The sequence below is a fragment of the Elephas maximus genome, chromosome 19 (genome assembly GCF_024166365.1).
Source record: "Elephas maximus indicus isolate mEleMax1 chromosome 19, mEleMax1 primary haplotype, whole genome shotgun sequence".
Classification (NCBI taxonomy): Eukaryota; Metazoa; Chordata; class Mammalia; order Proboscidea; family Elephantidae; genus Elephas; species Elephas maximus.
The window spans coordinates 69,650,004-69,677,599 of NC_064837.1; the positions used below are offsets into that span (position 1 = coordinate 69,650,004).

General features: G+C 57.0%; 2 protein-coding genes across 2 annotated transcripts; one reads left to right on the plus strand and one right to left on the minus strand.

The window, feature by feature from the left end:
* The first annotated feature begins 6,069 nt into the window (after positions 1 to 6,069).
* On the plus strand, positions 6,070 to 16,991 carry CBX2 (chromobox 2). The gene is made up of 5 exons (XM_049860915.1): positions 6,070 to 6,169; positions 6,245 to 6,288; positions 7,206 to 7,271; positions 10,158 to 10,263; positions 12,365 to 16,991. Exons 1-5 carry the CDS (start codon positions 6,098 to 6,100, stop codon positions 13,670 to 13,672), a joined length of 1,596 nt encoding a protein of 531 aa, XP_049716872.1. The 5' UTR covers positions 6,070 to 6,097; the 3' UTR covers positions 13,673 to 16,991.
* A 4,868-nt stretch (positions 16,992 to 21,859) lies between these two features.
* Positions 21,860 to 25,527, minus strand: CBX8 (chromobox 8). The gene is made up of 5 exons (XM_049860556.1): positions 25,373 to 25,527; positions 24,940 to 24,983; positions 24,703 to 24,768; positions 24,515 to 24,581; positions 21,860 to 24,070 (listed from the first exon to the last, which is right to left on the minus strand). The coding sequence occupies exons 1-5, from the start codon at positions 25,439 to 25,441 to the stop codon at positions 23,183 to 23,185; spliced, it is 1,134 nt and encodes a 377-aa protein (XP_049716513.1). The 5' UTR covers positions 25,442 to 25,527; the 3' UTR covers positions 21,860 to 23,182.
* Positions 25,528 to 27,596: the final 2,069 nt, after the last annotated feature.

Here is a 27,596-nt window from a genome sequence, read left to right on the forward strand (position 1 = left end):
ACCTTTCCGTTAGCAGCCAAGGGCATTAACTGCACCACCCAGGGACTCTGGGACAGGTCCAAACCCACTGCTGTCGTGTCGATTACAATTCATAGGAACCCTATAGAGCAGAATAGAACTGCCCCATAGGGTTTCCAAGGAGCAGCTGGTGGATCCGAACTGCTCATCTTTTGGTTAGCAGCTGAGCTCTTAACCACTGCACCACCAGAGCTCCTCAATATTTATCTGTCTCCATATTTTGAATTCAGCCCCGGAGCTGTGCCCTACACATGCATAGTCTCCTTGGTGACACAACAGCCACAAAGCAGGCCAGTGTTGGAGGGTAGGGCTCAGGCCGCAGCAGTGTGGCTCCGACCCTCGCTGGCCTGGCGCCCTGGACACCTGCCTTCCACCAGGCCTCGGTGCTCTCACCTACACAACCGGACTGTCATCACCCCTTCTGGTTCTAGGATTTCCAGACTCCAAAGGCAATTCCTCTGATTAGTACCGAGATTTTTGCCAACGCGAAGCAGGGAAAGGGGCTTTCACTTTGTAAATGTTAACGCTTCGGACATTGTTTCACACTGTCCCTCCAAAAAGCAGCAGGATTAAAGATGGAAAAGAAAATCCCTTTTTTGTGACCTAAATGACATTTCTTTGTTTGGGTCCTGGTAGACAAGAAGTGACCCCACTAATGAAGGGGGAGAAATAGAGCATGTGTCTGATGTAGAGGACGGTTTCCAATGGTGTCCTCAGATCCATTACTCCTGAAACCCACAGGCTTTAGTGTCCAAAGGGCTTGGAGAGGGTGCAGAAGGCTGCCACCAGTACGCAGGAAGGGCAATTAGCAGCCTCCTGAGCTGTATATCCACTTGACGCTTGGAGTCCCCAAGCTACTTATTTGTTCGGTTTTTATTTTGTTTTATAGTAAGGGTTTCACCCTAGATTTCAGACCACAATATGAGAAAGTTGATTTTTTAATTTTGAAAATAATGCATTTCACATTGGAAAATTGCACTGATGAAACACTTTTACATGGTAACAATCCTGCACCAGGCAGAGGTCTTAAAAAGAGCAGAGGAAGGGATGGGAACTGGACGAATGGACACGGGGAGCCGGGGATGGAAAGGGGGAGTATGCTGTCACATTGAGGGAATTGCAACCAATATTACAAAGCAATATGTGTATAAATTTTTGCAGGTGAATTAACTCGAGCTGTGTACTTTCACCTAAAGCGCAATTAAATTAAAAAAAACAAGCAAGTAAACACCAGAGGTGGACACCAAACAGACATGGTTAACTTGTGCTAGAACTCGCCGGAGCCCAGCTAGGCATTCAACCTGTTCAGAAAGGCCCTGGTGTGACTCAGAACCACGACGTTAAGAGTGTGAGGACCAAGGCAACATCCACCTGTGGCAAGAATGTAGATCTGGGGGGCCATTTGCCAATAGCTAAAAAAAAGCCCAGGAAATCCACGTGGCCTTTAACACAGCGTCTATTTATGCACGTTACTCCGTGCGTGTGCTAGCACTTTGCACATGCGAACATAAAGATGTTCACTGCTGTGCTATTTATAATAGTAAGAAACAAGAGTCAGGGAACGTAAGATATGATTGCAAAATTAATGAACGAACACTGCCTTGAAAGAAATGCCTGACACGATGGATGGCAAGCTCCTTTAATGCAGCCGTTGTTCACTCCCCTCCAAAAAAAGCAACCTCATAAAAGGGGCTAATTGTCATCTCCCGCCTCCTTCACCTCCCTGTCCACAATCCAGGGGGCCTGAAGCCTGTGTCGTCTTTAGGAACGGTGCTGTGGAGGGGGGGATGGCGGGGAGCGGGCAGCAGGAGGCTAGGGGGCCCGGGGATGGGATCTGTGAGCTTTAGAGCCTGCTGTTTCTGGCACCTTCTCTCAGGCTTTTCTGCTCATTCTCTTCTCGTTGCCTCCTAAGACCCTGCAGGGCCCACCATGTGCCGACCACTGCACTGCTTCTCCACGTGGTGCTGTCTGCCCCAGTCGTTAGCTACTGTACCGGACCATTGTGATCCACAGGGTTTTCATTTGGTCAATTTGGTAAGTAGATCGCCAGGCCTTTCTTCCTGGTCCATCTTAGCCTGGAAGCGCCACTGAAACCTGTTCAGCATCATAGCAACACGTCAGCCTCCACCCACTGACAGTCAGGAATGGAATCTAAGAGTCAGGCAGGAAAGGTGAGAATTCTACCACTGAACCGCCATTGTCCCCCACCTGCCCCAACCAGGAAAAAAAACAGGGAGATGGCAGGACCGAGCTCCACAGCCAAGTGACCTGAAGCAACGTGGGTGTTCTCAACAGTGAGAGCAGCAGACCACAGACTGCCTCGAGGGTCTCCTGGGTCAGGATCTCTGGCCTGGGGTCCAAGGGTCGTTGTTATTTGCATTGTGTGCCCTGAGGGATTCTCACACACACTGAAAGCTTGAGAAGCCCTGCAAGCCCACAGCCTTGCTTATTTTTACTTGAGTTCTGATACATAAACTATGTGTGCCTCATTTATAATATTTATCCATTACGTATACAGAAACAGCATAACATAACTCCCCCGGCCTGTAAGTCACACCTCAGTCTGGGAAATGTGGAGGGGCCCTGGGAAGAGGGGCAGATGGTCGCCTTAAACTCGCAGTACCGTGGGATGTGTCTATATGCTGAGCTTCTCCCATGCAGACCCCTGAGATGGGGCAAGGTGGACGGTGTCAGTCACTCTTTTCTGCCAACTCTGACCGCAGATGTGAGCCGGTGTACTTAGAATAGCTAAGAGCCGCTGTGAAACTGTTTTATGAGATGTAACTAAGGTTACCTGGCTTTAACTGCCAGAGTTGACTGAGGCGGGAGTCTCTGCTTGATCTCAATTCCACTTTCCCACTGACTTAAGAAACCCCGGACATATCATTCCTTGCCTCTGCATCTTCGTGTTCGAATCCGTGCGAGCGGCATGAAAATCTGTATCCTTTCTTAGGGTTCCTTCAAACATTAGCGAGTTAATATTTGTCTTTGGCGTTGTCAGTTGCATACAAAGACAGTGGCGTGAAACGAAGTATTTGCTCTCCGAAGGTCCTCCTTTGTGGTGGCATTTTTAATATCCTTTTTTTATTATTGGTATGTGTTTTAAACGTTCTTGTAAATAAGCATAAATATGTGTGTGTGGGTAAATCGTTCAGGTTCCACGATTAATTTTAAATTACTGCATTACTTTCATTTATAACATGGCTTCAAGTATATTTCTTGCTTTCTTTCCTACAGACCTGCATTGCCCAGTACAGTAGTCACTAGCTACCTGCAGCTATTTAAAATTACTTAAAATGAAATCAAATTAAAATTCAATTCCTCAGTAGCAGCAGACAAGTTTCAAGTACTCACTAGTCAGGTGTGGCTGTGGTTGTTAGGTGCCCTGGAGACAGTTCTGACTCATAGCGACCCTATCTGGGTACAACAGAATGAGACACTGCCCGGTTCTGCACCATCGTCACAGTGGTTGTTATACTTGAGCCCATGGTTGCAGCTGCCGTGTCAACATCTGGCGAGTGGCTACACAACGGGCAATGCAGCTAGGGCACACTTCCATCATCTCAGAATGTTCTAGGCAGCACTGCTATCCACTCTGGTATCTAAGAGGGCCTAGCGATAGTAAATGCTGAGTAAATAAATATCTACCAAGTGAATGATAAAATAATTAGTTCTAACTTGTCTTCATAATTCTTAAAATGTGTCCCTCAAAACGGAAGACAGATCTGCCTTGCTCAAACCGCTGTTTTGACATAATTGGATTCGCTGGAATTATTGCTTCTGCCTACGCCCAGCTTTGGTTTTAAGGAACGCTTCACAAATTTTGGATCACACCCTCACCATATTTATCTGATGAATTTCATTCTAGTCAAATCCGTCATGTCTGTTTCTCCAAATAAAGTATCTAAATATTATTTTTAACCAAACAAACCGGGTGTTAGCAGTTGGATAAGTGATGTGTGCGTTAAACCTTCCAGGAAATTAATTTTTTCAATGTGTTAGTATCAAATTCTACATGAATTTGTTCCTTAGGGGAAGAAAGAATTTTTTTTTTTTAAGTTTACTAACTTTAAAAAACAAAACAAATATCCCAGGATACCATATATCACAAAGCAGAAACAAAACTTCCAGGGCAAAATCTCACTCCCAAGACAAATTCTACAAGAAAATGTGAGTTGACCCAGCTATTTGCAGGAATACAATGAACACACCTTTGCCATCAACCCCACAATGTGCTCCCCAAGATACAGACACTCAAACAGTGCTGGAGTAGGATTCACCCCAGGCAGTCAGCTCAGCCAGTTTTACCCCCAGACTGCTGCTGCCCCTCCCCAGGGAACAGTCACCCCCGACCCCAGCAAGTTTTCCTTCTTCCTGTCTCTTTTGCAAACAATATCAGAGTTTGCAAATACTGTAACCTGCTTCACCAGATAAACTGACCAGTACGCCTCAAGCTAGAAGATGGGCTACTGAGGGTTAGCATTTTTCTACAGCTGGCCTTTCCAGTAAAAAACAAACAGTACATTTTCTCCTGCAGAATCCTTTATAAACGTGGTTTTAATGACCCAGATTACATCTAGACAGTCTCCTGCAACAAGAAACGGCTTTTTTATTTGCTCAACAGAAAGAGTACTTTGCCAGTTGCATTCAAGGTAGAAACATAAAATCAAAAGATGAATTTTCATTGAGTTAAATTGTACCGATGCAAATAAAGTCAACCAGCGCCGTCCATTCAGACTCTGATTCACAGTGATTCTACAGGACAGGGCAGAACTGCCCGCCCCACAGGGTTTCCAAGGCTGTAAATCTTTAAGGGATCAGACTACCACATCTTTCTCCCTAAACCGGCTGGTGTTCCAACCGCTGACCTTTCAGTTACTAGCCCAACGCTTAGCCACTGTGCCACCAGGGTTCCTGGCGAAAAAAGTTAAAAAAAAAAAAAAAAAGAATAAAGTTAAGCTAATGTAAATCTCTTTTTAATGTAAATCTCTTACTACACTTTTGATCTTCCCACTCAAGACCTAAATAACTTAGGTGAGTTGCTCAATGGAATGAGGATCTTAAGAGCGAGAAAGTAAAAGCGGAGGCTGCCCACGACGACCCCAGAGAGTTCTCGAGGCCAGCCCCACTTCTGTCACCGGTCCGGTGTCCTTCTTGTCGTGTGCAATTGATCTGAAAGGACACTTGCGCGGCCAAACCCTGGCGGTACACAAGTCACTTAGTCCTCGGTTAGAAACAGCTTTCGGAGCTCACTTGCCACTTCCCAAACATTCGTTTCATCGAAATCGTGAAACAAATTAAGTAAAGGTGTAACTCCTTGTCTCCCTACAAAACTTGGGAGCTGAGTTTCCACTTTTCTGCTGTTTGGTGAGAACTCGGAGCAGCTGGTATAGTTTCTTTTTCAGGGTGACTCGCGTTTTCAGTTAATGCATTTTCCTCTCTGGCCTTTGGGGAGGGGGGAATGGGCTGCTCCGTTTTGGTTGCCCCCTGCCCCCCAATATTTTCTCTCCCACTTCTACCCCACCCCCGGCCCGTTTTGCCCCCATGCAGAACAAAACAGGGCGATTGCCCCCAGACGGAGAGAAAGCCAGAAGGCGGGCTAGGGCCCGGCTGGTGCGGGGGGAGGGGGTGGCCGCGGTGCCCCGTTCCCACTTCCCTCCCGGGTTGAACAATGGCTCGGTGCCCAGAAAACACAGTTGGGACGGAGCCGCGCCCCGCAAGCAAGTGGGGCTCGGGGGCCCCCTCCCCACGTCCGGACCGCTCCGCGCTTCCTTCCTCCGCCAGGGGCCCGCCGGCGCCCGGAGATCCCCGAACCCGGACCCCCGCCGCGGGCGCCAAGCCTCGCGCGGCTAACAATGCGCCCCCAGCCGCCGGCCCCCGCGCGCTCATTGGCCCGGGCAGGCTGGGGCGGCCCGGGGGCGGGGCGCGGGCCGGAGCCGGGGGCGGGCCGGGGCGGGGCGCGGGCCGGAGGCGGGCCGGCGGCGGGGCGCGTGCGCCGGCCGGGGGCGGGCCGGGGCGGTGCTTTGTGCGCGGCGGCGGCGGCGGGGCGGGCGCCGCTGTGGGCGCGGGCGGCGGCAGCATGGAGGAGCTGAGCAGCGTCGGCGAGCAGGTCTTCGCCGCCGAGTGCATCCTGAGCAAGCGGCTGCGCAAGGTGCGTGCGCCCCGCGCGCCCGGCCCGTGGCGCCCCCGCCGCCCCCGCCGCTCACGCGCCCTTCTCTCCCTGCAGGGGAAGCTCGAGTACCTGGTGAAGTGGCGCGGCTGGTCCTCCAAGTGAGTCCACAATGCGGCCGCTTCCCGCGCCGGCGCCCGGGAGGGGGGCGCGGAAACCCGGGGCGCGGGCGGGCGCCAGGTCCTGGGGTCCCCAGGGCCCCCCATCGTGCAGGCCTGGGACGCTGAGCTCGGCTGGCTGCCCTTTGTTTACCCGGCGCGGGCGCGCGGCCTCCCGCCCGCCTGCACCCCCCGCCCGCCCGCGCCCCGCGCTCGCGCTGCGCCCGCGCCCATTTGTTGCATGCTCCCCGCCGGCGCGCCCTCCCGGCCTGCCTGGGGGCGGGAGCGCGGGACGCCAGGGCTCCCCCCCACCCCGCCGTGTCCCTATTTCCCGGCTGTAACCTGAGCTTTCTATTGATGGACCTGGGGTCTCTTACCCCCCCCTTTCTTTTCCTTTAATGGAAGGGAGGGGTTTTGACACCCCCAAAACGGGCTCATTCTGTTCGCAGCTGATCCCACAGGCCGGTGTTTCCTTTCTTCCCGGTTGCCCTGGTCCCCGGCCGCACACACTTGTCCTGTAGCCACATTGTTGTTCTTAATCTCTGACTGTGGTTTCTCGGCCCCTGGCCTCTCCCCCTCCCTGCCCCTGAATGCAACCGAGCCTTCTCGCACTGGCTCCCGGCCAGGGTTTGGGGGGGATTTCCCTCTGTGCAACTTTGCATTTTATTGGGATGTGTTTTCCTCCCAAGGGAGGGGCTGGACAAAGTTCTTTTTGGCCGTGTTTTAATTGGGGGTTGAGGTGGTGGTTTTCCTCTGGGTTTGAGGTTAAGGGTGTACCGGTTTCAAGGGCTCCAGCTTCCAGCAGTTCACCCTGGGCTAGGGTTCAGACCTCCCTGGACAAAGCCCTGGCCACCAGCCCACCAGGTTCCTTTCTTAAGCAGCCGTGGTGTTTTATTCAGCTCCACTTTTTGCTTTTCCAGACACAACAGCTGGGAGCCAGAGGAGAATATCCTGGACCCGAGGCTGCTCCTGGCCTTCCAGAAGAAGTGAGGGAGTTCACCGCACACGCAGGGATGGGGATGCTTATTGGAGGGTGGGGGCACAATGGCTGCCCATCCCAGAGTCACCCAGTGCCACAGTGCCGGTCCTGCAAGGGTCCTGGCTGTGGGCTGAGGTCCCAGGGCATGTGGTCACAGGGAGTCTGATGCCATCTCTATGGCTGCCTGTAAAGGCAGAGCGACCTGAGGTCCCTGATCAGTCAGTCCTTCCCCACCTTTCCCCTGGCCAGGCTGCCCTGAGGATTCACTGAATAAGTGCCTCTGTTGGTCTTTCTGATAGCCCAGCTTGTAGAAATGAACCTTCACGGGTTCTTCATGAAGGGTCCAGGCTTCTTGCATTGGCCGTGTCCGTTGTTCGATTTGCAAAGAGGACAACGAAATCTGGGGTCTCGGGTTTGACGTATTGTGCAGATCTGACTTCTTCCCTGGCTGGTCACGATTAGCCCACTCAGGGAAGGAGCTGGCCCCATGGCTTGAGTCAGGCCTGTTCTGGGGTCTCTGTACCAAAAACACCGCATGTGTTTTCCTCTGGGCTGCCAAACAGTATCAAGTGAGCGCCATGGGCCCCCTTGCCAGTCCCAGGGGCCAGATTTGCTTCTGTAATTCTAGACGTCTTGTCTATTTTTAGGTAGGAAGCTCGGGTTAAGAGAGATACCTTCTTGAGATACTGGATGGGAAGTGGGGATGGCATGGATGAGCATGCCCCCAGCCTGGTGGGAAGGTCGCTAATTGGGGGGGGTGGCAAGTAGTGGGTAGTAGCATTACCACCTTCCTCCCGCTGATAAACTAGTTGCTCAAAAGCACTCTCAGTGAGGGTCAGTCTGGCAGGGTGGTTCTCTGACTGTGTTCACTTTTTTCTCACAGTTGCAGGACATTTGAGTCTTTGCAGAGGAGTCACGACAATGGTGGGGGGGGTTGGTTTTTGGTGGTGAGTCTGAGTAAGAGGAAGTGAGTGGAGCAGATGCTTGCTCAGGAGTCCCTGAGGTGATACAGATGGTTTAAGCACTCAGCTACTAACTGAAAGGTTAGCAGCTTGGAGTTCACCCAGAGGTGCTTCGGAAGAAAGGCCTGGCAATCTGCTTCCCCAGAATCAGCCCCTGAAAACCCTATGGAGCACAGTTCTACTATGATACATGTGGGGTTGCCATGAGTTGAAACCAACTTCAGGGCAACTGGGTTTGATTTTTTTTTTATAGTTATATGGTTACTTAGATACATCTGGGAAGTCTCATTAGCAACCTGATTGTCCTCTATTTAATTCTTAACTGGGGTCCAATATACTTCAGGAGCTGGTGGTCCCTTTCTCTTTGAGACCATCTCCTGTCTGGTGAGAGCACGTATGTCCTGAACTTGACTTTTGGTTGTAACAGAACACACAAGGGCTGTGGTTAGGAGACACACAGAGATGTAAAACAAAAAACTGGCGTAGTCAACGTTAAATCATGAAAGACTGGGAAGGTGGGTGCTTTTTTCTCTCCCGACCAAAAGGGGGGCACTAGGAGCTTCAGTTCTTTGCTTGGTATCTGCTTAGTATGGGAGGGTGTGTCTTTAAAGGTAAGAAAAGTGGTAGGGTCAGATTACCTGGCAGACAGGTTAACAGGTCCACTGTATTAGTGGAGAGACCCATGAGATGCACTGCTGTCCTTCAGGATGCTAGTTGGGACCAAGGCTTCTTAGCAGCCTGAGCTCTGTCAGGTTGTACTAATTGGATTCTTTAAGATCTCCTTCCAGCCCTCCATGAGATGGTGTTTGCCCAGGTGAATTACCAGGAGACTTATCCAGATAGATCCCCCTCCCCGGGGGAGGGTGCGTGAAATTGGAGCTTCTCTGGGGGCCACGGAGGGGCTGCACGAGGGAGTGCTGCAGGCGGTGCAGGTGTGGAGCCCTGGCTGCTCTGGAATTCTGCATTGCTTCCATTGAGCAGAGTTTAGGAACAGAGACTTTTTTTTTTTTTTTTTTACATAATAAAAAGGGAGAGAAACATGAGCCAGGAGTGATGAATCTGGGGAGATCAGAGGGCAGAAACAGGCCTGGAGCCCATAGCAGGTCCTCTGAGGACTGGGTGAGGGTTTTGTACTGGTGGTGGGAGGGTGTTTGGTCATCTCCCTGCCGTGGACTAATGTTTAAAATGAGGAGGTTGGACCCTGTGAGTATAAAAGCTAGTTGTAACACCCTAGAACTTCTATGAAACATGCTACCGGCAGGAAGTGACCCGTAATTAGTAGGGGTTGTCTTGGAGGGGAGCCCTGGTGGCACAGTGGTTAAGAGCTGCAGCAGCTAACCAAAAGGTCCGTCGGCAGTTTGAATGCACAGCCTCTCTTTGGAAACCCTATGGGGCAGGGCTGCTATGAGTCAGAAGCGACTCCGCAGCAAGGTTTTTGTCTTACAGGAGCCCTGGTAGTACAGTGATTAAGCACTCAGATGCTAACCAAACAGCCTGCAGTTCAAACCCACCAACAGCTCCGTAGAAGAAAGATGTGGCGGCTTGCTTCCATAAAGACAACAGCCTCGGAAGCCCTCTGGGGCAGTTCTGCTCTGCCCTAGAGGGCTGCTGTGAGTCAGAATTGACTCGGCACCAACAGATTTGGTTTGGGTTTTGTCTTAGAGGAGCCAGGAAAACTAGAAAACTTAATTTCCCAGCCAGGCCTGGGTTTTCTTGACTTGTCTTTGCTGTGTGGGAATCCACTGAGAAAGATGTGAAGGTGACACTGGCCCATGTTGCGGAGAACAGGGTTTGTGCCTTGGGCCTGTCCTTAGTGGGACATGCAGGAAAGCAAGCAGCTAGAGCCGCAGGCCAGGTTGGGGTTTGTGAGGCTCTGGGGCCCCAGTGTAGTTGCAGGGAGGGCTTCCACCCTGATCTGTGTGTGTCTTCAGGGAGCACGAGAAGGAGGTGCAGAATCGGAAGAGAGGCAAGCGGCCACGGGGCCGGCCCAGAAAACACACCATGATGTCTTCTTGTAGCCGGCGCTCCAGGCTCAAGGTGGGTGGCAGCTTGTCCACAGGCTGGCTGACTAGCCCACTGACCCATCCCCGGGAAGGTTTCAGGGCTCTGCAATGGGGAAGGCTTGGCAGAGTTGTCTGGAGTTCCTTGCTGCTGCTCTGAGCCTTTGCCAGCGGGGGGTACCAGCAAGCTGCAGAGTTCCTGGGCCTGTGGGGGGCCTCTGTCCCTTAGGGCCCTGTAGTGACCACGCCCCCACGTGCTTTCCTGCTAAGTCTAGTGTCTGGTCTGTATTGTCTTGTACTAGTGTGCAGAGTGTCCTCTGACACTGGCCGTTCCTCACCCCCCAGTGGCTTAGCGGGGACCAGAAAAGAGTGAAGCGTGTACACAGCAGGTGTCTATAGGCTTGTCGAGCACACATGACTCATGGGGCAGCTGGTCAAGCCAGGCCCACCTCTGAACACACCTCATATCTAGTGGCTGGCACCATGGGCCTGGCCAGCCACTCTTGAGGTCATATGTAAGTGGACAGAATAGCCAGAGGACACCAAGGAGTGACCTCAGGAAAGGAGAGGGACATCCGCGGCCCTGCTGAGGGGCCAGGGGTGATCCACAAAGATGCCTCCTCAGGAATGCCCCTTCACCCTTCCATTATGACGATAAGTGCCCCACTCCCCACGTGATACTCCCCTGCCCCCCGCCCTTCACAGGCAGAATGGGGGCAGGGTCTGGGGTGTCTGCTTCCTTCCTCAGGGGCCCTGCGGGAGCCTGACCCTGAAACCGCAGGCTGGACCTGGCACTCGTGGCCTTATTGCACACACCGCCCTTCCCACAGGGCTGCAAGGGGCCCGCCTGCCTTACAGTCTTGTTGCTGGTCTGCTCAAGGCTTCGTGATTGTGCCCGCGTTTCCCTCAGGGTGGGGGGAAGGGAGGACGTGCAGGAGTCCAAGGCTTTGTGGAGAAGGGATTTCTGTCTGCATTGAGAGATGCCTGGGCCACGGGCTCTCAGGGGCCGGGGGGTGGTAAGTGTGGGGTGCCATTGAGGCAGCAAGCAGGTTATAGGAAGATGGGCCCTGGGCAGGGTGCAGGACCTCCAATCGAGGCAAGAGTGCTCTGTGCGGGGAGCCCCGGGGTCAGCGCACCTCCCAAAGCGATTCTGACCCAGCAGAGGAGTGGGCCACGTGCTTATTTAGCATTTGGGTTGAGACCCAGGAGCGGGGGGTAAGGGGGGGTTGTGTTTGCTCTCCCATGTTCTGGAAGGCTCTGAAGGGGTGGGAGGTGGAAACGTGAGGTTGGTACAGGAAGGTGAGGCGTGCACTTACTGTAGGTGGCGAGGCACTTGTGAATACTCTTCCTTTGCACCCCCAGCCTCATGGGGCGTGTAGATTGTGCACCTCTGGGTTTCCCTTTTTGAAATGGCTGCTAGGGAGCTAAGCTAGGAGCTAAACTTGCGTCCCCCTGCTAGCTGACTGTCAGCTGTGGTGGTGTGTGTTTATATCCTCACCACTGACTCCGTAAAGCGGCCCTGTTAGCACAGCAGTTAGGCGCACGGCTGCTAACAGAAGGGTCTGCAGTGTAAACCCACCCAGGGACTCCACAGGAGAAAGACTTGGCAATCTGTTCCCATAAAGATTATAGCCGAGGAAACCCTATGGGGCAGTTGTACTCTGTCAATGGGGTTGCGCTGAGTGGGAATCGACTCTAGGGCACACAGCAACGACGGACTCCGTGACTTCATTTTATGAACTGACTGCTTCTTTCTACTCTGCTTCTAGTTTTATGTTTTATGTAACCTGCACCAAAAAAAAACAAAGCCAAACCTGTTGCTGTCAAGTAATTCTGACTCAGAGTGGCCCCGTAGGACAGAGTAGAACTGCCCCATAGGGTTTCCCGGGATTGGCTGGTGGATTCAAACTGCCGACCTTCTGGTCAGCACCGAGCTCTTAACTACTGCACCACCAGGGCTCCATGTAACCTGCAAGGACACTTTAAATCCTTTCTGGAATAAGACGGTCTGGCTATAATCTGAAAAGCACAGTGAGGGGAGGGCTGGCTTCCAGGTACCCGATGCTCCATGGGACGAATGGCACTTTGGACCTGGGGTGCCTGGCTATGGAGGTGTTGACCCCTCTTTGTCTTCTCAGGAACCTGACGCTCCTTCCAAATCCAAATCCAGCAGCTCTTCTTCTTCCTCCACGTCTTCCTCTTCCTCCTCTGATGAAGAGGATGACAGCGACCTAGAGACCAAGAGAGGCCCCCGGGGCCGTGAGACCCACCCGGTGCCCCAGAAGAAGGCTCAGATTTTGGTGGCCAAGCCAGAGCTGAAGGACCCCATCCGCAAAAAGCGTGGCCGCAAGCCGTTGCCCCCGGAGCAGAAGGCTGCCAGGCGGCCCATGAGCCTGGCCAAAGTGCTGAAAACCGCCCGCAAGGACCTGGGCGCGCCCACCAGCAAGCTGCCCCCTCCACTCAGCGCCCCAGTGGCAGGTCTGGCAGCCCTGAAGGCCCACGCCAAGGAGGCCTGTGGCGGCCCCAGCAGCGCGGCCAGCACGGAGAGCCTGGCCAGCCTGATGAAGGGCGTGGCAGGCAGCCCCAGCCGTGGCGGCATCAGCTGGCAGGGCTCCATCGTCCACTACATGAGCCGCATGACTCACAGCCAAGCCGAGGCTGCCAGCCGGCTGGCGCTAAAGGCCCAGGCGACCAGCAAGTGCAGCCTCGGGCTTGACCTGAAGGTGAGGACGCCGAAGGGGGAGCTGGGGGTCAGCCCCCCAGGAAGCAAAGTTCCGAAAGCCCCTGGCAGTGGGGCTCCAGAGCAGAAGGGGGGGAGTGCAGGGGGAGCCCCACACATCCAGGGTGGCAGCAAGATCCCTGCGGGCTGCCTAGGCCCCCAGCCCACACCCAGCCAGGAGCTGAGCCTCCAGGTCTTGGACCTTCAGAGCGTCAAGAATGGCACCACAGGGGTTGGCATGCTCGCACGCCATGCCACAACCAGGGGCATCCCTGCCACCCACCTGGCCACAGGGAAGGGCCCTGGGGGTGGCCCCACTGGGGGGAGCGGGTCCTGCGCACCCTCCAATCCCAGTAAAAGTGAGAAGTTGGCCTTGCCGGCGGCAGCCGTGCCCGCCCCCTCAGGCAAACGAGACTGTGGCAAGGGCACTGGGCCCCTGGGCGGGCAGGAGGGCCGCACAGCCTCGGGGGATACCCGCAAGGCGCCAGCACTGTCTGAGATGAGCACGGGTGAGGAGAACAGCAGCTCCGACTCAGATCCCGATTCGGCCCTGCTGCCGGGCTCTGGGCAGAACCTGTCTGTCTCGGTACAGACCAGCCAGGACTGGAAGCCGCCCCGAAGCCTCATCGAACATGTCTTTGTCACCGACGTCACTGCCAACCTCATCACAGTCACAGTGAAGGAGTCCCCCACCAGTGTGGGCTTTTTCAACCTGAGACCTTACTGAAACCCCTCCCTGTGGCCCCTTCACCCACCCAGCTGTTGTGGGGTCGTATTACCCACTTTTCCCACTTGGCCCAAACCCTGCTTGGGGCTGGGTTGGGGTGAGAATGCGAGTAGTCTTTAGGGCAGGCTTGACAGGGCTTCTCCCTTTCATACCCAGAACTTGCCCTGTGCTATGACTTAGGGCAGAGAACTGTCCCTTCACGCCTGGCTAGGCCAGGCTTCCTATGTTCCTACCTCCCTAGGCCTTTGCAGGGCTTTCCCAATTCACCTCAGGAAATTTGGGTGGCCCCCTGTGGCTCAAGCTGACCACTCTGGCCAAGAGAAGGTTAAGCCCCTCCAGCCTGTGCTTGTGTTCGAACTGCCTCTCCTGGCCTGCGATGATAGAGCCAAAGCTGCAGTGAAGGTCCCTTCCAGTTTTCCAGGGGCAAAGGTGGTAGGGGAGGGGGCTTCTAGTCCAGTTTGGCCGTTCCTGCCCAGAGGAGGGGGGAGGACAGCTTGTCAAGGTGTCCTGGGCTGCTCAAGGGAGGGCTGACTAGTGCCCACTTGAGAACGTGGGGTGGAACAGGGAAGATTCCGGAACTTGCCCTTATAAAAGTAGTGCTCGAGTCCCAGAGGGTGAGGTGGGAAGTTTGGTGTCCCTGTCCCCACCCCTGCCAGCTGAGGGTTGTGGGATTTGTCCAGGGGGTGCTCGGGAACCCTAAAAAGGAAGGCTTTAGCTCCATCCAGCCCTTGGGTTAGTTGCCGTCAAGTTGGTTCTGACTCACGGCAGCCCCCATGTGTTTGAGTAGAGCTGCTTCATAGGGTTTTCAGGTTCTGCAGCCATCAGCTCAAAGGTTCAGCGTGAGGTTGGGGCGGGGCTGGCTCTGGAGGTTCCTTCCCCCTGAGCAGTCCTCCAGGTTTGGGGAGCAGGGCATCACCCCTGCTGTCTTCTCTGTTGGCCTATGTCCAGACCCCACACCCGCATCCAGAGTGCATCCACCCAGTTTCTGAACAACTCTAGCTTCTCAAAGTCTTAGGGAATGAGGAGCCGGCGGAGAAAACGGATGCCGGATGCGCCAGGCCCAGAATTAGTGGCTGATGAAGAGAAACCGGAAATGAAGGTGCTCAGGAGGAGGGGGATGTGTTCTGGGATGGGGCCCTTGGCAAGCCCCCTCTTCCAGAGCTGTACCCCATGGGACAAAGGGTTGCCAGTCTTTGGTAGACTGCCTCTCAGAAGGCACCCCCACCTGATCATCAGCGCTCGCTTGCAACTGTGTGCAGTGCCGCCTGTCCACCACACAGGGCCACTGCTTGGGTGCCAGCTTTCCCTGACAATCCACCCCACATTTGGGGGTTCCACCCCCAGCTCCTGTGCCCTCTTGGGGAGCAGGAAAAGTCTGAGTGGCCCCCTGGCAGAGGGCAGGGTGGGACAGCCACCTGATCCCCCATCCCTCCCCTCCTGGAGGAAGGTAATGCTGAAGATGCTGAGCCCTTTCCTCTTCCAGTGGCAGGTTTTGGGGGCCCTCTGTGATTCCTGACCAGTGTTTTGGGGTAGGGGTGTGGGACTAGCCAGTGGGCCCCACAGAAAGTAACAGGTTGCTTAACTTCGTCTGGCAGAGGTAATGCCAGAAAGAAAAGGGGGGCTATCTACCCGTTTCTGTTTTGGTTATTGGTTAAAGTCAGTGGCCTCGACTATGAGGATGGGCTGGGCCAATGGCCCACCCTTCAATAAACTAGCCTGGACTCAGGGCTCTGGTACCTGGAGGGGTGGGCCTGGCAGCCCCCCAGCACCTCACCCTCCACACCAAATAGGAAGAGATGGCCTTTGTGTAGCCAAATTAACTTCAGCAGTGTGCCTTTGGGGGCAGGCCAATTCCCGCTGCTGTTGAGAGATTGTGGGAAGGACCGCCCAGACAGCCACCCGCACAGGCTTCAGCAGGCATGGTTCCCACCTTGGTGGGGGTCTGGGTCTCACAACAGGCTGGAGTTGGGATGGTCTAGGAAGGGAAGATGGCAGTGTACTGCACAGCCTGGGAGGAATGGGTCCTCACTGGGCCTGGGCCACTGGCACCCACCTTCCCTCCTGCCCCTCAGACAGAGCCAGTCCTCCCCCCTTCCCCGGTGGGACTAAAGGGGCTTCTCTGGGATGTCCCCTTCTCAAAGAATCAGACTTTTCCTGATAATGGTCTGCTTTGGGAGGGGCCGGGCCACAAGGTTAGCTCTTCCCTCCAAGCCCTTGGGTTGGCCCAGAGGTGCTAAGGGCTGTTAGAAATGGGGTTATCTACTCCTGGGTGTGAGGAGGGGCTGTCTCCTGCATCTAGGTCTTCACTCCAAACCCCAATTTGGTGCCTTTCTGTTTACCAGCTACTTCAATTCCAAAGTTTGAATCTGCAACCACCTTACTTCCAGCCACTTTGCCTTGATGTGTGTGTTTATTGGTGTTTGTGATTCCCGGCAGCTCATGCTGGAAAAAGTGTGCATGTGTGCAGGTGTGAGAGCCTTTGCTGAACAATTGGACCAGGTGCTCAGAGTCGGTCGCCTTATGTTTACCAATAAATAAAAATAGTATGTGTTATATTTTTATTTGCTGCTATTTGCGTGTGTGTAGCTAGCCATTGATCACACGTCTGACTTAGAATCCATTGTTTCTTTATTCTTAAGGGTTTCCTAAGTGAACTGTCCCACAGTGTGTGTATATTGAAGGGGTGTCTGAATCCTGCCTTTTTGTTTGCCTCTGTATTGGGTGGGAAGATGCAGCCAGCCTCTCCTCTTCCGAGGAGGTCTTAGCATATTTTCATATACATTTTTTGTACCAAAAAGAGTCTTCTTTTTTTTTTTGGTTGCATCTGATTCTGACCTGACTGGAGAAGACCCTGGGCCTGGGGTTTCATTAGTGGAGAACTTTTTCGGGGCAGAGTGGAGGACAGCTTTGGACCAGTGCCCATTGCTGGCTTGATTTGTGTGTTTTAATTAAGAAAAAGCCAAATCCTTCATGTATGCCACTTCTACTTGCTTGAAACTATGGCTGTTTGCTTTCTTAAGAAAAAGGACAAAAGTGGTTGTGTTAGTGCCCAGGGAAAGTTTAAGATCTTTGCCGGAACAGGACAGCAGCCCAGCCCAAAGGTTCAATCAAGACCAACCCATCAAAGGAAGTGCCTCCCCCAGGAAGCCCACCGCGGTTGGGGGAGGAGGGGAACAGTTGTGCCTGGGTGACCAGATTTCCCTCCAGTCCATCTCATGATTCTAGATTTTCTAGTATTTTGGAAAAACTAACACTAGCATAGGTGCAGACTTTAGACTGAGGCTAATTTATTTTGCGGGGGAAGACATTAGCAAACGGTCTCAGAAGATTCTTGTCTTTTTGTTAACTCTTAGTATATCAATAAATATTTTTTTAAACTTTACAGCCTGTGTGCGTCATGAGTGACAACCTGAAAGCACAACACTGTCTCTTTCTTGAGGCAAAATATATACCTAGACCTGGGCTAAATTGTTGGACGAGGGGAGGGGGGCGAGGGAATCCAAGGCTTTGGGCAAGTCAGCCACTTATCATGGGGTGTGGAAAGATGTTTTTCTAAGCAAAGAGGTAGGTGGATTGTATAGGTGAGTTCCCTACACCAGTGGTTCTCAACTAAAGGTGATTTAGCACTCCAGGGGATGTTTGACAATTTCTGGAGACACTTTGGGTTGTCATAGGGCAGGGGGGTGGGGGTGTTACTGGCATCTAGTGGGTAGAGGCCAGGGATGCTGTCCTGCAATGCCCAAGACAGCTCCCACCACAAAGAATTCTGCCCAGGATGTCATTAGTGCCGAAGTGGACAAACTCCGGCTTTCATCAGAAGAATGGAGAAAAGCTATCACACAGGGAACAGGGTGGTGTGCTCCCGGCATCTCGTGGCTAGAGGCTAGGGATGCTGCAATCCACAAAACACGTGAGATGGTCCCTCCCAAAAGGTGGTATTTAAGGTTAAAGTGAAACGAAATTGTCCCCTCCCACCCACCCCCAAAAAGCTACTCAACCTCTGGAATCTACCACATTTGGCAACACTTTCAAAGGACAAAGCTAGAAAATTCCGGGGGAGTCTCTATGAAGCAAGCTCAAGGAGCTTTGAGTCATCCGCCTGCTACTGCACGACTCTGAACCCGTGGCTCATAATAAAGAGATGATTTGCTTATTATATAACCTTCCCTGGTCCTTTAAGGTTTGCATTACCCTCAGCATGAATTTATTCATAAATTTCAGCCTCCAGGGAGGATCCAGCTTCCTTTGAAGTGAAGAGGGAAGTCGGGCCTGGATGGCGGTTGCCATTGGCTGAAAGGCTAGTTGGGGCGAAGGCTTGAACGTTTCCCTCCAGGAGGAGGTTCCCGCTACAGACAGAAATGCAACCCCCAGCACCACCCCGCTCCAGAAAAGGCCTGTGGATTTGAAATCAGTCCTGCAGGAAGGGCTTCCAGTCGGCTTTCTTTTGTTGCCAGCTTTCCGCAGGCTCTCGCTGTTTTGTTTTGGAGACGTTGGGCACAGGCGACCCTAGCAGTCCTCTTCTCCAGCTTTTGAGAGCTGCTGGAAGGGGTCTGGATGGTCAGAAAGGAATAGGCAGAGCGGTCGCTGCTCCCCATCGCGCGAGAGCCAGTCTTTCCTACAAGCTTATTTCCACTCGGCTCGACCTCACACGGGCCTTTGTTAGTTTCTGCGCTGCTGGTTTGGTCGCCTAATCCGCCGCATTCCCGGGAAAACGGGTCGGGCTGCCAAGGGGCCCGAGCCGGAGTCCGCCACGTCCCGCCCTGCGTGGCAGCCTCCCGGGGCTCGGCTCCGCTGCGCCCCTTCCAGCCCGAGGGCGCCTGGAGCAAGCTGCGCGGCCAGGCTCCTTTGAGGACCGGCACCCGGACGGCTGGACACTTCTCCCCCCCCCCCCACACCCCCCCCCACCCCTCGCGGCTCCAGGGCCCGGCCACAGCGAGGGCGCAAAGGGGGCGCCCACGGCGGCCCACTCCAGCGGGGCCTTTGGGTGGGAGCGATGAGGCTTCTCTGCTTCTGTCGGACCCTAGAAAGGCACCGGCCTCCCTCGGCCAGACCCGGGAGGGGGTGGGCGCCGGGGAGAAGGGCTGAGGCCGCCGCCGCCTCCAGAGGGCGCGCGCGTCCCGCCAAGTTCCAGCCGCTGGAGCTTAGTACGCGCGGGGGAAATCTTCACCTCGGCTCCGAGCTGCCCGGGAACAGAATTGCACCAACCCCACCCGGCCTTTCGGAGCGGCCTCGGCGTCCGCCGAGTCCTCGGAAGTCTCGGGTAGAGAGCCCAGCCCCAGCCCACAGCCCCGGTATGCAGGCCCCGAGGCTGCAGTCCGCATGGTGCCCCGCGGGCCACTGAGCCGCCCCCGCCTCGGACTGGGCTCAGTCTGAGCCCCCTCTAGGCCTGGGAGGCTTGTTGGTGAGAAGAGGAAATCTAGTGGGAGCCGCAGAGGGCTGGGGAGGCCTGTTCGCCGTCCCGCACAGCACAAGGCCTGGCCCAAGACTGGAAACAAAGGAACAGAAAAACGGATCCGTCCCGACTCGCTACGAAGAGCCCCCAAGGTTCCAAGTCCGCCAGTGTCTGTGCTGGGCCAGGCTCCGCTCTGTGCTGGCGGAGGTCGCAGAGGCAGCCCTTCCCTCGGGCCGTCGAGGCTCGCTGGGGGCACTGCGGCACCATGCTGGGAAGCCGGCCCTGCCCGAGGTGGCACCGCGGGCCGCAGCCTCCACACCTAGTGTCCGCTTTCCCGGACACTCTGCCCAGGAAACGGAAACCGACGGAGAACTCCTGGGCAAAATGGAGGTTGGTAGTGGCCAGCGAGCCAGGAAAGGGGGCAGGTCAGCGCTCTCTCATCTCCCTAGATAACGAGTAACTCCTCCTACCCAGACACCCCGGGGAGGAAGCGGGAGGGTGACCGACCCCACGGCTGGCCACCCCCGCCCCAGGCCCTTAGAAGTCTGCCGCCCGCCTGGGAGCAGAGCACAGAACCGGTTGGATTAGGCTCGGCGTTGGCGGCTCCGGCATGGCCTTGGACCACTGACGGGCCGCGGACCCGCTCGGCCCGCGGGGCAGGGCCCTTACGTCCGAAGGGTACTTACCGCTGGCGACCCCCCGCCCGGAGCCCGGGTTCGGGGCAGCTCCCGGCGGTTCCTCCCTCCCTCCCACACGAGTCACAGAACTGGGGGAAGGAGGCGGGAGCGCAGGGCCAAGGCGGATCACGGACTCCTCCACCAAGGACAGGAGATGCAGGCCAGCGCGGCTCACGCCCCTCCCCTCGGGCCCGGCGGCTGGGCCAAGATTGGGTCTTCTTCACCCATCGGCGCCAGCGAGGAGTTGGGGGCGGGGTTGGCTTTAATTCGATGACCTCTTTGGGGCTCCGAGGGCGCCTCTCCTCCGGGCCTCGCGCCCCCGCCCGGCTGCTGCACAGTCTGCCGCCAGAAAGGTGGAGAACCCAGACCCCCACCCCGCGCTCTGCGCTCCCTCGAACTGTCCCTCACCCAGCGTTGGGGTGTCTGCACCCCAAGAAGACTGGGCACCAGAGGCGGCCGGGGCTGGCCGGTGGGGGACGTGGGCTGTGGCGCGGTGGCCCGGGGTTCACTAATCACATCAGCGCGCTCTGCGCCGGCTCGGAGCAGGCAGTTGCCTAGCAATGCCCGCGAATTCAATTCCTCAATCAATAGGCGCGAGGCGCTGCATTTCGGGGAGAGCCCGCGAGGCGTGGAGGGTGGGGGGGGACAACAGCGCCGGGGAGCAGGCCCGGAGCCGGGCAGCGAGGCTGCGGGGCGCCGAATCTGGGGACCAGCGACGTGGGGCCTGGGGGTGGGGAGCGCAGGGGCAGCCTGCAGACGAGAGCTGGGACTGGCTTCCGCTGAGGAACGGGGAACCCCGGGGTCATGCCTATCCTCTCAGGGGTCCCCCATTTCTACCCAGGTCCAAGAGAAGTGAAGCCGGCAGGTGAGGAAAGCAGCAGCCTCCTCAGGGAGGCTGAGCAAGGTCTACCAAGTTCCCTCCCAATTCCACCTCTCTCTCTCTCTCCTAAGTGGGGCTCCCTCCGTTGGGAAGGGTCTGCGGAGGAACCATCCCAGGGCGAAGGGGACAAGGGTAGGTAATGAGAGAGGCGCCAACGGGCCTCTCCTGCCGGGGCTTCTCTTCCCTCAGATCACAAAAAAAGAATAAAAGAATGAAATCCAGACGCGTCTGTATTTACAAAGTATATATTTAAACACGTAAAAAGCAGGTATTGGATACAGACATTCACAACCGCAGAAGACAGGTACCGAAGCTTCACTCTTGAGCCCAGGGGGAGACCAAGCAGAGGTTTGTACAAATCTTAGAATTTAATAAACCCTACACGCGCACACCCCGCGCGGCTGCAGACTCATGGCCAGGTAGCCCTGGCCCCTGCCTACCCACCCCCCCAGGTGTGCGTTGCAGAGCTAGCAAGGGAGACACACGTACCGCCAAGGACAGACGGCAGGATGCAGGGTTGGAGGGGTAGAGCCGGGCGAGCAAGAGCAAGGTTGGAGGGAAGGTAAGAAGTCGGCGCGAGGAAGGGGGGAGGTGGGAGTGAGCAAGGAAGACAGGGAGGAGAAGGCGGCAGCCAGGTAAAGACACGTGTCCCCGAGTTACCGTCCACTCAGCGACAGACATGTCCGTGGAATTAAGTTTCATCTGAAAATAGCGTCGACATGTAAGTAGATACACTCGGTCAACGGCGCTGCTTTATACAAAGTCTAAAATATCGGTTTTACAAATGTGAGCAGGTAAAAATCCCCATTCTGGGGCTTCTCCTTATAGGTGCAATTTGATATTCAAAAACAAAATCATTTATTACACCGTTTTCCTCATTTTTTCCTCTCTCTTTCTCTCTTTAAAGGTAAGAAAGTCTGGAGAAGAGAGAGAGGCAAGAAGCGGGAGGGGGGCAGCCGGGGAGGTCGAGGCCGGGGCTCCCCGCCCTGCCCGCGCCAGCCCCTAGCCTGGCTCCCCACCTCCCTCGCCCAGTCTGTGCTTGGTCTGGCGCTCAGGGCTCGTCTCCTCTCGAGCTCCTCGCTGGCCCTTTAAGGGCGGGGAGGCCCGGGATCAGCCCTCCCCGGGACAGGGGCCGATTTGTGCTTTTGAGTCAGAAGAGCGGCGCAGAGCTGCGCCCTCGGAGCGCAGCGTCTCGGCCCCGCCGCGCCGGCCCCGCCCGGCCGCCCCCTCTCCCCACTCCCGCGGCTCCCTCCCCTTGGCCGAGTCTGCAGAGTTCAAGTAGAGAACACTGCGCCAGCCGAAAAGGCCTATAAATTATAGCTTTTGCTTTTAAGAAGGAGAAAAAAAGGAAAACGCAAAAGTTCGGATGCGCATTCTTGGAGGAACACACTGCCCGCCCCTCCGTCCCGGCGGCTCGCAGAGCCCCGGATCCTCCCCGGCCTCCCAGTCGGCCCGCCGCCGCGCCGCCCTCGCAGGTCCCGCCGGGTGGGCCTGTCTGGCCGTGTGTCGGTCCATCCGAGAGCTGGCAAGCCGCCCTCCCCGGAGGGAGAGAGCCTGGTCCAACTCCTCCTGGGAGGTGGTGGCCACTGTCCCTTCTCCTGGAGAAGCTAGATGAGGAGACAAGCGAAAGTCTACCCCAAACACTTTTCTTGTAAAACAACTGTCCGGAACTCCGGCACAGATAAGCAATCCTCATTTCTCCTGGCATTTCGGGAATGTAAACAGATTCGCTGGGTTTCTTTTCTCTCTGCGGAGGACGGAAAGACATCGAGGGCACGGGAAGCTTTATCCACACGACGTCCACACATTCTGCGTGTACCACTCACGCCCCTGTCCTATAAAGTGCTTTTCTGGCGGGTGGTCCTGGGGGAAAGCCGCCTGCTCCCACCCACCTGCAACTTCTGACCTTCAACATCACACACACAAAAAAAAGTTCAAGTTAAAACTTTTTCCCCTAATAGACTTAATCCCAAAAAGGAAAGTACAGAAAAACAGAGCTGACCCCACCCCCTTTTTTCTGATTGGGGAGCCAACCTTTTGTTGGCCTGCCTGGCCAATGGGGAGGAGAGAAGAAATCCGGCCCTGCCTTGCTTCCAGCGGTCTGGCATGGGGAGGGGGGAGGGGAGGTTGGGCAGCTGAGTCCCTGTAGACACCCTCAGAGACCCAGTGCCCAGGACTGGTAGGCCCAGCTCCCTAACCTTCCTAGTACCCTGGGTGCTGAGGAGCCCTGCTGCCCCAGCTCAGCCTGTCTGTCCCCAGCTAAACCACATGGACTCTCTCTCCTTGTTTAAATAAAACAACTTCAATAGTTGAAATATATATATTTAGATATTTTTTCTTAAATAACATATTTACATCTAATAGAAAATATAACTCTAGAGATAATCTTTCCAACGAAACTGGGGGAGGAGGGAGGGAGAGATGGAAGGGGTTAGGTGTGTGATATTAGGGGCAGGACCAGCCAAGAGGCCGCATCCCACCCAGAAATAAAACGCACTATGCCAGTTTCGGCGCTGCCTCGCCCTCCTCCTGGCTGCTCCTGGGCTCACCCACCCCGCATTTCATCTTTTCTCTTTAAAAAAGCCTTGGTCCGTGTTACTTTCCTTAATGGTGACGGTCAAAAAGTTTGAGGTCACATCAGTGACCACCACCTTCTCCAGGTTGGTCAGAGAGGGGCTCCAGGACTCTTCCTCTGGGTCCCCCAGGATTCTAGCCACTGGGATCCTGGCGATGAGGGAGGGCCTTCCCCCTTGAGCCCCCATGTCTCGGTACAGGCTCCCCATGGAGCCAGGGGCGCCTGAGCCATGCCGGACTCGGGGGCCACCAGGATCCAGGGCGCCCTGGCCTTTGGTCTCCAGGAAGGCAGCCCTGTGCTTTATGACCCTGGCTGGGAAGGTGTCCACGGCCAGCTTGCCTGTGGCCTCTGTGGCGCTAGGGCTGGCCACTCCGCACTGTGTCAGGTCGGAGTCCTGCCTTCGGGCCAACTGGATCACACTGTGGCCCGCTGGGAACTTTCCTGCCCCGGAAGGGGCTTCGTCCAGCTTCCTGCTCTTGAGGTACTCTCCAAGGCCATCACTAGGTTCTCCCAGCGGCCTTTGCGAAGGGTCCAGGAGCTCCTTCCTGGGCTTGGGACCTCGCTTCTTGGAGCTGTCGCCAGGCGAGCTGGGCTTGTCCTCTGCGCGGCCAGCACCCCGCTCCCGCTCACGTTCACGCTCCCGCTCCCTCTCACGCTCTCGCTCCCGCTCCCTGTCCCGGGGTGGCTCCGCTCGGCAGGTGCTGCTGGTGCTGCTGCTGCTCCCGGGAGGCGACAGACCCATGTTCCGAAGGCCCTCACGGGCCCGGGAGGTGGATGCCAGGTCCTGGGGTGAGCGGCCAGGGTAGGGGATCCGGATGCCCCGGGCCGAGTCACTTCGGAACTCGTAAGTTTTGGCCTTAGCCTTGGCCTGGGCCTGCAGGAGAGGGGGCGGTGTCAAGAGTGGAGCAGAGCCCTGCCCCCCAGGACCCCTTCTCCGGCTCTGGCCTCCCGCCCTCACCCTCCATGCCTAGGAGTATCTATATGGGGGTGGGGGGGCTGCTCCTTCGGGGTGGCAGTCTCGAGGGAAGGGTAGAGCATTTTGCCCGGAAGTAGCTCTTTGCAGGGAGCTCACTTCTTGTATAGGATTCTATGTCAACTTGGGGGTGTCTGGGAGGGTAAGGAATGCTAGTGTGGCTAAAGCTCTCCCCCAAGACACCTCTTGTGGCTGCCACTGATTTGGTGACATCCTGTCAGGGGACTTCCTCCTGGATTAAACAGGCAGTGCCTGTGGACACTCCACAGGTTAGCAGCCCTCAGGGCCCCTTTACACAGATGACTCTGCAACATCTGTGTCCACCATTAGACGCGGCCATCCCACCTTGAGGAGGAAAGTCTTGGGCTTGGGTCCTCGCTTTTTGGGGCCATAGAGCTCCATCTCTCGTTCCCTGCCGAGAAGGGAGGAAGGTGTGTGTGAATAAAGAAACCCAGAGGAGCTTCAGCAGTCCAGGCTGGCTCGAGGACAGGGAGACTGCTCCTAAGTGAGCAGTGGGCTGGGAAGGCCCGTACCTTTCCTCAAAGGCTGCCAGCAGGCGGGCATCCAGGATGTTCTCCTCGGGCTCCCACGTGCTGTACCTGCAGGGAATCAGGAAGAAGGGGTATCAGTCCCGGGAGCAGGGGGAGAGCAGGGTGTGAGAAACTTTCCTCGCCGTATTTGCATTGTGTCTCAATGTAGAGAGGAAAAGAGGAAGAAAGGAGCCTCTCGAATAACCGTCTGGGGCAGAGGATTGCACATAACCTACTTACTTCTGCGACCAGCCCTTCCATTTCACGAGGTATTCCATGCGTCCCTGCGAATGCAAAGAGAAAGATGTGTGTGTGCACGGGGAGAAATGCATGACGAGACCAAAAGAAATCCATGCAGAAAATGCATGCACCAAATGAATGCGCGATATCCCCTCGCAAAAGGCACGCACCCACTGCACCACCCGTGCACCGAACGCTGCACAAAGTGCGTGCACCGGCACTCACCCCCCACCCCGCCCCCCACCCATGCAATCTCTGCATCGTTGCAAGTCTAAGGAAAGCGCTTGGGCTCAGGGCCGCCGCCGCCGCCTCCTCCGCCGCCACGGCCGCGGCCGCTGCTGGGACCTGGGGGAAGGGAAGCTAGGCTGCAGCAGGGGGAGGGAACCCGGGCCGGGAGGGGAGGGCCCGGCCGGGCTCGGCCCGGAGCACCTACTTTCCGTATGCGCCGCTTCAGGAGGGCCTCGGCCGCGAACACCCGCTCCCCCACCGCCGAAAGCTCCATGTTGACTCGCCGTTTCCCCCCTAGGCCGCTTCCAGGAGCAGAAAACAGCAGCCAGCGCAGGACAGACCATAATACTCTCGCGCTGACGTCAGTTCTCCTCCCCCCCTTCACCGCCCGCCCCTCGCCCCCACTCCTGCGCCCGCCTCCCTCCGCCCGCCGCTTCCTCCCGCCCCACGTGTTGCTAACGACGTTGCTAAAGCCGAGCGGCCGGCGGCGGCCCTCAGTGCGCTGATTGGGCGAGCGCCTGGCGCCCCCCGGGCCACGCCCCTCTCCCTTTCTCCCCCGCGTTGCTACGTGACTCGCGTTCCAATCGCCAGGGGGCGGAGTCAGGGCGGCTCCAGAGACAGAGCGCAAGGGGGTGGGGGCCGCCGCCGGAAGTGACGCCACGGGAGGGCGGGCTCAGCTTCTGTCAGTCTGGGGGCTGGCCGGGGGGGCCCGCGGCCCTCGGTCTTCGCCGCTGCCCCCTCCCCCGCCGCCCTGTGCTCCCTCCGGGGCGCGGCGTCCCCACCGCTCTCGCTGGGACCCCCGCGGCGGGGTCATCCAGGCACCGCCCCCTCGGCAGACCCCGGCCCGCGCCACTCCCACGCGCTCGGCCCTCCCCTCCCCCGCCGCACGATGCACAATGCACAGGTGCGGGGCGCCCGGGCGCGCCCCGAACCCCCGGAGCCGGCGACAAGGCCCGGCCCCGCTGCCCCCAGGCCCCTCCGGAGCCGCGCGCAGACCCTTGGTCTCCATGGCAACGGCCGCCCCCACGGTCGCCAGCCCCATCCCGCTAACAAATCAATGTGCCTGTCTCCGGGTCGTGTCGCGCAGCCCTGCCCTCGCCACACCGAGCCGGCGCGGGCGCCCCCCCAGCTCCGGAGCCGAGTGCAGACCAGCGGAGGCCCGGCTGCTCCGGCCCCAGCCTCCCTGATCCCGGAGCCCCCGGGTCCCCAGCGCAGCCACCTGCCCCTGTTCCTTGTCCCCTGCCCCAGCCCGCACGCCCGCCCGGGGCCTGTGGGTGCTGGGGGCAGGGTGTGGACGCCCCCGGGGCAGGGCTTGGCGCTCAGCTGGGGCGCCTCGGGCTCCCCGGAGCCCGGCGCCGTCTGGGCCTGCGCCGCCACTTCCTGTCCCCGGCTCTCGACGTGCCCCGCAGACAGCCGAGCGACGCGGGAAGTGGCGGGGGCAGCGCGGGCGGCGGGATAGGGGCTCCGCGGGAGGCTGGCGGGTCCAGGAGGGCAAGGGCCCGGCACTGTGGCCTTGGCGTGCGCACAGGGCACACAACCCCGCTGTTCCACGTCCTAGGCTGCGGGCGCGTGCGGGCAGCAGTCTGGGCCGGCGCTTCCCCACCCCTTTCCCTTGTCACTGAAGCTGCAGGTCACAGCCCCCGCTCTTCGGAAGGCACGGCTTAGTTAAAACTTTGATGACCAACTTGTCTGGAAGCAGTTTCTCTGGTGAAGGATGGAGAGGGAGAAAGAAAGGAGACAGAGAAAGAGAGAAAGAGCGACCTAAGGCGTCTGGGTCGAGGGGCAGGAAGCCCGGAGCGGAGAGCTTGCCTCCCGGCCGGCTCTCCTAAGTCCGGAGCGCGGCAGGCGGGCAGGGCGTGGGCCACCTTCCTTCCCCGCCCCTGGAAACGCGGGGCAGAGACTTTGGCCTTGCTCCCAAACTTTGCCAGGTGGGCCCTGGGTGACCAGTCTGCTCTCCCCGGCCTTTCCGTCTTAACGGACAGCACGCCGGCGACACTTAAATCTCCCCAGCGACCCACGCAGGCCGCCCGCGAGAGGCCGCCGACGGTCGCGTCCTTAATCATAAAAAGTCATTCCCGGTAACAAATAGTTTCGCCGGCCTGTGCCAGGGATACAGCTGTTTCTGTTTAAGCTTAAATACTTTCCAACAGTTTGGGCAGTAAAAATAAAGTCGGCCTCAGCCGCCTGTAAGTGTCTGGTTTCCCCGCCCAGAGAAAGCCCACCCTCGGCTCTGGGCTGGGGTCGCTCTGCACGCCTGCCCGCCCCCTCCTGGAATCTGCAGCCCGCTGCTGCCAGGGCTGCCCGGCCGCCCGCCTCCCGCTCCCGCGCCCCAGCTCCTCCTCGGCGGGCTCTGGCTCTCAGGGGCCACCTTGGAGGCAGAAGGAGGGATCTACCCAGAGCGGGCGGCGGGGGGAGAGGTGCGGGGAACC

What these genes read in the sequence shown, in the direction of transcription:
- CBX8 (XM_049860556.1), bottom strand. Translation starts at nt 25,441, where the DNA reads ATGGAGCTTTCGGCGGTGGGGGAGCGGGTGTTCGCGGCCGAGGCCCTC. An exon ending in TGAAGCGGCGCATACGGAAA is followed by an intron (nt 24,984 to 25,372) that starts GTAGGTGCTCCG and finishes TTGCATTCGCAG; the next exon opens with GGACGCATGGAATACCTCGT. An exon ending in TGGAAGGGCTGGTCGCAGAA is followed by an intron (nt 24,769 to 24,939) that starts GTAAGTAGGTTA and finishes GATTCCCTGCAG; the next exon opens with GTACAGCACGTGGGAGCCCG.
- CBX2 (XM_049860915.1), top strand. Translation starts at nt 6,098, where the DNA reads ATGGAGGAGCTGAGCAGCGTCGGCGAGCAGGTCTTCGCCGCCGAGTGC. An exon ending in TGAGCAAGCGGCTGCGCAAG is followed by an intron (nt 6,170 to 6,244) that starts GTGCGTGCGCCC and finishes CTCTCCCTGCAG; the next exon opens with GGGAAGCTCGAGTACCTGGT. An exon ending in TGGCGCGGCTGGTCCTCCAA is followed by an intron (nt 6,289 to 7,205) that starts GTGAGTCCACAA and finishes TTGCTTTTCCAG; the next exon opens with ACACAACAGCTGGGAGCCAG.